Source organism: Hippocampus guttulatus, chromosome 6 (assembly GCF_054856545.1).
Source record: "Hippocampus guttulatus isolate MCC_2025c chromosome 6, RoL_Hgut_1.0, whole genome shotgun sequence".
Taxonomy (NCBI): Eukaryota; Metazoa; Chordata; class Actinopteri; order Syngnathiformes; family Syngnathidae; genus Hippocampus; species Hippocampus guttulatus.
Window position 1 is genome coordinate 21,449,268 of NC_141266.1, and position 10,182 is coordinate 21,459,449.

General features: G+C 47.1%; 1 protein-coding gene across 1 annotated transcript; it reads right to left on the reverse strand.

Annotated features, from left to right (window-relative positions):
* Window positions 1–355: 355 nt before the first annotated feature.
* Window positions 356–7,276, reverse strand: crabp2a (cellular retinoic acid binding protein 2, a). The gene is made up of 4 exons (XM_086114297.1): window positions 7,057–7,276; window positions 2,040–2,218; window positions 1,071–1,187; window positions 356–952 (listed from the first exon to the last, which is right to left on the reverse strand). The coding sequence occupies exons 1-4, from the start codon at window positions 7,136–7,138 to the stop codon at window positions 902–904; spliced, it is 429 nt and encodes a 142-aa protein (XP_085970423.1). The 5' UTR covers window positions 7,139–7,276; the 3' UTR covers window positions 356–901.
* Between the last annotated feature and the right edge of the window lie 2,906 nt (window positions 7,277–10,182).

A 10,182-nucleotide genomic window follows, 5' to 3' on the forward strand; every position in this document is an offset into this window, starting at 1 on the left:
AACAGGGGAACAACCCATCATGACATACCAATACTCACAGGCATATATTCTTTATCCCCCATGAAAAAGGACTTGCATTCGTTTGCCCGCATTCATCGTTTGAGTAGCTTGTGAGAGAGAGAGAGGGAGAGAGAGAGAGACTCGGTGGACAAACCGTATTAGATCGCGATGCATCGCTTTCACGACAGTCTTTTGTATCGATACAGGTTGGATGAATCAAAAGCCCCAAATGACTCGGTAATTCTCGTGAGGTGTGTGTAGAGAGAGAGAGAGAGAGAGAGAGAGAGAGAGAGAGAGAGAGAGAGAAAGAAAAACAGGAACAGGTCTGGCTGCCACAGATTGCTTCTTACCACTGTTTTGCAGTTCATGAAGTTTATTTGCTTGCGCCTCAAGGACACAAAACTGTTCCATCTAACATATTACAGCAACTTACTGAGTAGAAGTACCGCAGAAGAAGTCTTTTTTTTTCTTCTTCTTTGTTTGTCAGACTGACTGGATAGTGCAGTACTGCCTCCCGGTGGCCAAGGAGGGCACACCAGAAGGAGTAGCACCCCGAATTGGATTGCAGTATAAAATCATGATGCGCAAACGGTTTAAAAAAAGTCTCAAGTAAAATACAGAGTGCTAGAAAAACGAATACACAAAAAGGCACCACATTTTTTTTGTGGGGGGGGGGGGGGGGTTTGCCGGTGGTGGCATTAACTGTTTTATGGAGTTTTTGTGCATTTCAACTGGCAAAGATGATTGCAGGAGTTCTCGAACGAATTATCTGAAAGCACCATTGTTTTGGAATCATTAAAAAAATAAAATAAAATACAAGATGCCGTCTCCCGCCGGTGGCCTTCGTTTTGTGTGGTGACGCATGAGACGTGAAAGGACCAAAAGTGAGAAGTGCTCTTGTTCACTGGCGCTCGTAGACTCTGGTGCACACCACATCGTCCGCTCCCATGGTCTGAAAAGAGACGCAAGTGCTTTTTGTCAGAAACACAACAGAACCGCGTTGAAATTTCCGTCAACGTCTGCAAACAATAAGGCCAAGAAAAGTGTTTTTCCTTTCTGTGTCGCTTTACCAGGATCAGCTTGCCATCGGTGGTGATCTCTCGGGTCCAGGAGGTTTTCGGCCCCTCCCCTTTGTGCAGGGTCTGCTCGCAGCTGATCTTGCTGTCCGTCTCCCAGCGTGGAGAACTCTGAGCAGTGGGAGAGACAAACAGGAGATGGACCGATGAGGTCACTGACGACCTGAATGAACAGGAAGCCGACAGTGGGATGACAGCTCATTAGACCTCATTTCAACCATCAAATATTTTTGTCGGGAGTTGGAGTGTTTTAACCCTTCTTGGGACAACGGTTACGACAGTGTACAAATTATCAGGTCAAATTTAGCTTAATTTAGCAATTAGCATGCCTTTGACGTCTTTCCTTGTCATCTCTTCGTGAGGACGATTCTTGTCAGAAGCGTCGCTTATACGCCGCAACGGAGGTGATGATTTCGTGACTTAGGAGCGGGACCGCAACGTGATTAGCTGCGCTAGTAGCCTGGTGAAGCTCGTTGCTAGCTAGCTGGTGCAGCGAAAGTAGCACCAAGCTCGCCTTGACCTCCGACTGCTCGCCAATCGGCGACGTGAGCGACACGCGTGCGTCCAGCCCAAAACACGTTCTACTGCTTGAGTGGAACTAGCTCCAAGTGAAAGAAGAGTCTACGCTTTCGCCGCTTGAGCGACTTTTCCCCCCCCAAACAGAATCGATCCCACAATTGTTACAATTCCAATGTCCAATTGTTACCACAGAGACGCCAACACTGACTTCCGTGTTTGCCTTGGAGTCAAATAAACAGGCCACCTATAGCGAGAACTGCGGTGGTGGGGGCTGGGGGGGGACGGGGGGACGGACAGTTGAAAGGCTTCGTAAAGAGTCCTTCGGGGACCGAGGGACGGGTGGAGATTACCTATCAGGCCAAATCAAACAGATTGACGCAACGCGGACAGCTGGCGTCCGTCAGTGACGCGATCCGTCGGAATGTTCTCGCGTCCCCAGCGTACCGTGCAGGGACGGCCGTCCACGGTGCTCTCATTGAACTCCTGTCCCACGGTGAACGTGATGTGGGTGGTCCGCACAGTGGTGGAGGTCTTAATGGACAGCGTCTCGCCGTCCTGCGTGATCTCCACTAGGGGCTTGGACGCCGCCTTCACCGCAATTTTTCGCAGCATCACGTTGACGCCTGCAAGACACACACGGCGGGACCAAAGTTAGCCTTTGGAGCGAGAATCCCGAAACACCGATGATACAAAAAAAAAAACATCGCCGTTTTCTTTCCACGGACAAAAGACTCAAGTGGACCGGAAGCAATGATTGGATTTTCAAAATGTGCAGTGGGGTCAGATTTCAAATTTGCATCGCAACCACACTTGGCATTTTGACAGACCCGTTTTGGGGGAAATTTTGTCACGTTGTTTTGTTCCAAATCCGATTTTGAGCACCAACATGGCGGACAAACAAAAGCTGATCATGTGTTTGAAAACATAGAAGAAAAAAAATGCAAATGCAGTTGAAACGTATTGTATTTAAAAGTTAAATAAAACTTGTCTTTCGATGTTGACAAACGAGCACTTTTTTTGTTTTGTTTTTGTTGACTTTGTTTCGATTTTGGTTGAGTTTTATTTCATGTTTGGTCTTGTTTTACTGCGTCCCTTGTTCATGTCTTGTTTGCTGGTTACGTTTTGGTCCCAACCTGTTCCTCGTGTCATGCAATCAGCTGAATCCAGCCACTCGCGTCTTGGTCAAGGTGTGCCTCGTTGTCGCCTCAATTTGTTGATATCGTTTCTGTCGGTGTGCGTGTTGCCGTCCACTTGTCGCTTCATGTCTTCCTCGAGCGGTGAGCGTTTTTGTTTCCTTCTGCTTCTTTGAATTTGGACTTTTTTTTTTTCCAAGTTGTTTTTGATAAATACTTTGGTGGTGACTCCTGGTTCCCTGAATCTGGTGACACCTCTTTTCTCTCCACTCCCACAGGCAAAACGGGCAATGTGACAACTCAAAAGTTTGATGAAGCTAAACTGCACATAAGAAGGAAAACATGTACTTTACTGGATTAAAAAAATATTATTAAGAGTCTCAGATGTAGGCTCAACATATCACACTATGGAAGTGGAGACACTCGCATATACTGTATCGCACGTCGATACCACCTCCTGTGCTTCTCCTCCCCCGCACCCTATCGCTTGCGTCATCTTGATTTCGAAATTCAGGTTCAAACAAAGGCCAAAGCCGGCAAAGTGAATACTTGCCAAACCAGTGAGCGCAACCGAATGGATACCGTCGAACCTTGAACGTACCTCGAGGGATAAAACAAATCCGTACGTTATTACAATAGTTCGTTGTAACCATTTCCGATAAAATGGCCGCCGGCTAAAATGTCGAATAGAGCCTGAACATGTATAGATGTAAAAACATGAACACGTAATAGAGTATCAACGTGTCAATGACAAATACGTGGGTACGGTATGAAGACAAAATGATTTTATATGACATGAAACAAACAACTGTCACATTCCCACTTCATCTCTGAAAACATTCCGTCAGCAAATGAAAAGTGTCCTCTCCAGTTCAGGATGCGCCGCGCCCCGAAGCCGTTGACGATCATCTTTCAGGCCGTTGGCCTCGAAACTCTGCCGTGATTTTGTTGCCATGACGTCGTCAAAAAATCGTCGACTTTGCCAATTGGTGGTCTCGGCTGAGCTTCGTTTGGGAGACTCCCCTTTTCGAAAGTGAGAGACAATTTCAGTCTTCGCAGACAGCGAGATCCGCTTCCGTTTACCAGACGTGTTTTTCTCAGACCGGAAGTACAAAAATTGTACGAGTCGATCAGCTGCGTTGCTAAGCAACGGAGGGGAATCCCGCACTGTACATTTTGTTCAAACGCAAGGTCGCGGCGGCAGTTCGCGTCCGACGTTTCGTTGTCACGAAGGCCTTTTCACCATTTTGTTGAAATGAAATTGACATGACAAATTTGCTCGTCGTATGCAAATGGCAAATGAATGACGTGAAATCAGGACTTTGAGAATGTGAACGCTATAGGGGTGGAAACGTTCGACGCTTCCAACCGCGAGTGCACCCGGCTCAAGAGAACAGATGACTTGGACGTCGCACCGAAGCGGCATCGCGTGAAACCCGCGTCGATATCGCTCTCACGTTGAGTCCCGTGAACCACCGGAGAGGAAACAATGAGGTCATATGACAAAGCGCGGCCAGCACATCTGCATTCGCCCTCCACTTCGTCGTCTTTGCACGCACCAGCATATCCAGTTTGTGCGCTCACACCCAAACTGCTTCCCGCCGCAGGCTATTTTCTCTTTTTCCTCCGTCTGACAAAATCAGTCAAAACGGAATCAAGTGGAATTGTTGGATAATATCTGAATTTGCAAGTTCCCACTTTTAGTTGACGTTCATGATTGGACGAAAAGAAAATCTGAAGTTACTGACCAGTGAAGTTTTTTTTTTTTTTTTTTTCCTTGAATACGGCATTCTTGAAAAGACGGGAGTCATAGTATTTGAGTGTCCCATCTGTGTTTTTGTGCGTGTGCGCCTAGCAGTCGAGTTTCCCCACCTCACAGGCATTCACGCCTGTCAACAGGAGTAAATATATACGTGGCAAGAAATGCGGAGTCATTCACGGGGGCAGCCGGAGTTCCACACGGCACGTACCGCGCGGGCATTGTCACTTTTGCTCGCCGTACTTTCCTGCTTTTCTCGTTTTGTTTTGTTTTGTTTTTACCTCGGGTACGCTTGCCTCGCTTTTACATTTGTCGCTCCACTTCAGGATGTTTTTTTAGTTTTTCATTTAATTGCTATCTCACTTCTATTTTCATTTGGAGTAATCAAAGTAGTCACTTGATATGAGTGACCTGATGTAATATTTGCCAATAAGCAGCAATTTGGGAAATAGTGAACCGTTCTTTAAAAAAAATAAAAAGACTTCTCGGTGTTAAATGCCACTACCAGCTGAGGTTTACTGTCAAATAAATTATAAACCAAAGAAATTTAAAGCAAGCAAGCACATACTGTGGCTTTTCCTTCAGAAAGTCTGCTTCGCTTAATGCTAACAAACAACACAAAATGCCATTTATATGCTAACGGTTAGGATCGATTGTTGTGGTACTAGAAGTAATGGCTTTTTGAACCACCAACGGTGAAACAACACATGTAGATAGATAATAGAAGAATACACAAAGGCGCTATTCATTATTCTCGACAATAAAATAAAATAAAATGATCAGTACATCATCTTAGTCACTTAGTCATAGAAGTACTGTTATTTGTCTGCATGGCTGTTATGCGCCTCTGGTTGCCGAGGCCGGAACACGATAAATTGAATTGAAGCATTAAATCACGCCACACCGAGGGTTTCATTCTTTCCATTGTTTTGCTTTAAACTATATTTTAGATTGGGGGGGGGGGGGAATTGGGCCCTAAAAGTCAAACCGAACTTTGAGTTCAAACACTGCTGCGTCAGCAAATCCCACCGGACTTCAGCTCAGTTTTTTTTTTCTTTTTCAGGTACCTCCACAGAAGTCTCCGAAGTGATGCCAAAAAGGTCAAATGTGATCACTTGCATCTTTATGTTCTCATGAAGTCCGACGGGTGAGTCGTTTGACCGTTTTTTTTTTGTTTTGTTTTGTTTTTTTGTCCTGACCTGAATGTACGCTACTTCAAAACCAATTTCCTGCTTTCCAATAATGAAACGATGGATTAACCTGCTGGTTTAGACTGGACATCCTGCCAATCATGTCGATGTTTCTGACAGTGCGGGTTTATTTCAAGCAGCGAGTTGAGCTGCAGACATGAAGTGACCCCTGTGTCTACCTAAAAGCCAAGTTGGGGGTGGGGGGTGGGGGGGGGGGCTTCTTCAAGTGACTGACATCCCATCTGACTTTCAGACACCCAAAAGACTTGAACGCAAACAGCTCGGGCCTCGCGAGGGCGTGCTCGCCCGCCGACTGAGGGGCCGGGTTCAGAGGTCAGGGAGCGGAGGAAGCCTGGGGGGGGGGGGGGGGGGGGGTTGAGGCAAGCGTTGAGACGGCGGTTGCTGACAGGCCGCATCCAGCTGCGCTACATCTCCACATGGAGATTGTGGGGGCGGGGTCACCCAAGTGCTAATTGCGTAGGACGAACGGAGGAGTGCTCGTTAGTGTTGATTGAGGATACAGTATTTTTCAGGTCGTGGAAGAGTAACTAGTCAGAATACTCGGCTGGCAAAAGAAGCACATTTTACATGTCGTCGTTCATTGAAAAACGCGCGTTTGCGCGTCTGTCCACCAAATTGACTTTTCAACCATTTATACCAAATTTTGCACTTTGACCAAAAATCACTTCATCACATTTAGCACTTTTACCTTTTTTTTTTTTTTTTTTTTTTAACCCCACCACAAATTTTGTACATTTATGAAATTTACCTTTTTGGACCAAATGAAGTACTTTTGCCAATTTTACTTTTTAACCACTTTTGTCAACTATTCGCACTCTGATCAAAATTACTTTTTTCTAATCACATTTAGCAGTTTGGCATTTTTTTCCCCACGTATCATATTTTGTACATTTCCAAAATGTACCTTTTCGAAACCACTTTTACCAGATTTAGCACTTTTACAAATGTGTTTTATACCAAATTAGTCCTTCAAATGGGGCTCTGAGACAGCGCAGCCAAAAGCTTGCAACCAGCAGGTGTCCCCCCCCCCCCCCCTCCCTTGCTGTTCCCGACTGTCACTTTGGATCAGTCGAGACCTTTCGCGCACTGTACGCGCGTCCCGGCGCGCGCACGCACACAATCGGAGTGCAGGCAGATGTGCCGCCGTTTGTCTCTATTGTGTTATGGCAGCCCAACTGGGGTCGTGGGTGGGGGGGGGGCAGTGACGCTGGCCTGAGGCCAGGGCACTTGAATTTTTGGGCGTCTGCAGAATGACAAAGACCCCCTGCCCGTGCGTAAAAGACGCCGGTGCACAGAGTGGTGATGTGACCTAAAAAAAAAAAAAAGCATCGGAAATGTGACAGGTTTGCATCACTCACCCAACACCTTTAAGAGCTCCTCAAAGTTCTCCGAACTCTTCATCTCCCAAGTGCCGGAGAAATCCGGGATTTTGCGCTCCATTGTTCCTGCGTCTTTGCTCCTGGAGCGCTGCTGCGTGCGCACCTCGAGTAGAGACTCGCTCGTCCTCTTCGGTTCTTCCCTGGTCTTTGCTGATGTTTTCCCCCCCTCCCCACCTTTGACTCTGCTCCTGCCGCAAATGAAAAGTAATTGCTCCGCGGGAAATAGGCATACTCGTGGAGAGGCGTGACCACGCCCCGCATTAATACGGCCTCGCCCCCGTCGACAACCAGATTGCAAACGCGGATCCACGGTACCTTAATAAAATGACGCCCCCTGTTGGCAGCTTGTCTTGGAGATGCTTTCTTGTCGTTGAACGATAGAAACCGTTATGTATTGATGACGTGGTTAGGCGTGGGTGCGGTGAGTTTGATTATTTCGAGCCAGCGCAGACGCAGACGACCCCCCCCCCCGCCCCCCACCGTCATGCTGCCGCCATAAAAAATATAAACGCCGTAATAGGATACAGCTTCTGGCCTGCACACTGGAATATCCGTTTAAAAGGGTAGGGGGTGGTGGTGTTCGGTGTGTGCGTTGTGTGAAGGGGGGGCTGGGGGGGGGGCGTCACGGGCCACTAGTGGGCTGCCGGAGGAGGAAATGAAGAAAGAGAAAAGAGGTGGGATCGGCGCAGATCGGCGATGGCTTCCCTTTGCCCCCCCCCCCCCCCCCCCACACACACCCGCTGCGGGAACGGAAGGGAGGGCGGGTGGGGGCCGCGGTGTGGGAGGTAGTCGCACCAGGAACAGGCACGCACACGCACGCGCAAACTGGCCGCCCATGATGGATGGCACCGATACAAAGCCGACGTTAACTATTGACTCATGATGGATGATCCCATCCGCTACACTGCACGGCGAATTAGCGCGCCGTCACTCGGGCGACTTTGAGGAGGGCATGGGGGGCGCTTCCAATGCACGCAATGGCTCCGTGTCAGTCCACACACGCAAGGAGCTATAAAGAAGAGTTACACGGCGGTAATTGAAGACGAGCGCCCTTTAACGCGCGGTTGTGTCCAAAATTCCTCCGCCTTCCGCTAATTGCGCCAGGCGGCGGCTTTGCTTGACGTCAGCCATGACTTTGCGCATCTTGCGGCCGTCGAAAAGCAAAAACGAGCTGAGCTCAGAAATAAGACGACTCTCAAATTTTACAAGGGTAAAAGTTGCAATGTATAAGACAGCACCGTTACAAAAACTCAACTCAACTGTATTTATAGAGCACTTTCAAACAGCCATCGCTGCATACAAAGTGCTGTACATGAAACAACTAACATATACAACAGTAAAGCAACAAACATGTTATTTGGAGGGGGCGGGGGGAATAACAAAATAGGTGGAAGACTGAATATTTCTCAATTCTAAATGTTTGCCAGATGCACAGTAAAAGGGCATTGTAATATATTTTTTTGAAACATTACAACTGTACTCCAAATCACGGCTTAAAGCTGTTATCATTTCATTTGTCACGCGCAACTGTTTTCCCCCCAAATTGTAACCAGATTCTCAAACATGACAACTTTATACTCTGAATGACGTTTTTGAGTGAAAACGCCTCCCTACTCTGAATGCCTACTTTAAATCTGCCCCTCCAGAAACGAATGGAAATGTCATTATTTATTCCACCCCCCCCCCAAAAAAAAACCAAACATTTTTTAAATACTGAAAAATAGCACTCCATAACACTGCACTTTGTAAAAACACAAAGGAAGAACACAATTAAATAGAATGCAAAGCAATTCAATTCAGTCTGTTGTTTCATAGAAGATAAAGAATATATGCCTCTCATTATTGTTAATATCGTTCATATCATTTATATTCAAATATCCATTGCTTCAAGGGGAAACTCGAGGCAAAAAAAGCTCTTAGCAATAACGTCTTCTTCGTGCCCGCACTAGTCTAAATACAGGATTCTAATGCACATTGTGTTCACGGAAACAGAATTAAGCAGCTTAAAATGTTCACTGCCATTTTGTCCTGTGAACAATGACGTTTGTGGGCATTTTGGACGTCATTTTCAGTTGACAGCAGGGGGCGACGCTGTATGAAATGCCTGCTCCCTGAGATGGATCAAAACAGATGGGAGTCACCTGCTTATTAATCACAATCCTGTTTAGACTCGGGGGTGGGGGACGGGGCCTACCTCGAATATATTTTTAGAAAGACAATTTTCGTCTTGAGTCCTCCTTTCAAAGGGTTATAAAATCCCAGCTGTCAATGCTAACTGTTAGCTTGCCAATGGGATTTTCCATTCCTGTTAGCATTAAGCTAGTGGGCTGTTGTAAAACGTGGTTTTCATTTTTTTTTTTTTTTTTTTGGGGGCAACTCTTTGTTCAGTTTCATAGTCAACTTGCACTGGGCATCGGCATGAAAGAGCTCGAATTGCCGCATTCTGCTCCTGTCGAGCGCTTGACTGGCATCGTTTCCATCCAACTCGTTGCGGCGTGTTTCGACCTCTCTGTTGCTGCGGAGCTCTATCACGTAGGCCCCGCTCCCAAAGTGGCAATTGATCTTTTGAAAGTGACCGATGATGCCACAAAAGTTACAATGCGGCAAGTGGCCGCAGCGGGGAAGATTCATGTTTCATCCCGGCAAGCTGGCGATTAGCACATGACCGTGACATGCTAACAAAACATGCGCATGGAACCAAGGGGGAATTGAAAAAAAAAAAAAAAAAGAAACGGCTGTATTGTTAGCAGCCAATGGCAGGCTCTGTGTGTGTGTGTGTGTGTGTGTGTGTGTGTGTGTGTGTGTGTGTGCGTGTGTGTTCGTGCATGTGTGTGTGTGAGATGCTGCATGTCAGCACGTGATGACAAAGGGCCGTTCAGTATTCAGGTGCAATCAGCCGTGAGCTGCGCCCCTCAACATTTCTGTCCTCCCTCCTTCCCTTTACCTCTCACAACTTTCTCTGGGCCCCCTCCTTGGCTACTCTTCTATTCTTCCACCCCACCACCCCCCCCCCCTCACCCTAGTCTCGCTTTTGTTCTTTTGTGCTGCTCTGACACATTCCTCATGCACGTCGAGAAGGGGAAAACCGAAAGGGAGAGGACCTCA

What these genes read in the sequence shown, in the direction of transcription:
- crabp2a (XM_086114297.1), bottom strand. Translation starts at nt 7,138, where the DNA reads ATGGAGCGCAAAATCCCGGATTTCTCCGGCACTTGGGAGATGAAGAGT. An exon ending in GGAGCTCTTAAAGGTGTTGG is followed by an intron (nt 2,219 to 7,056) that starts GTGAGTGATGCA and finishes TGTGTCTTGCAG; the next exon opens with GCGTCAACGTGATGCTGCGA. An exon ending in TGGACGGCCGTCCCTGCACG is followed by an intron (nt 1,188 to 2,039) that starts GTACGCTGGGGA and finishes CCCACTGCTCAG; the next exon opens with AGTTCTCCACGCTGGGAGAC.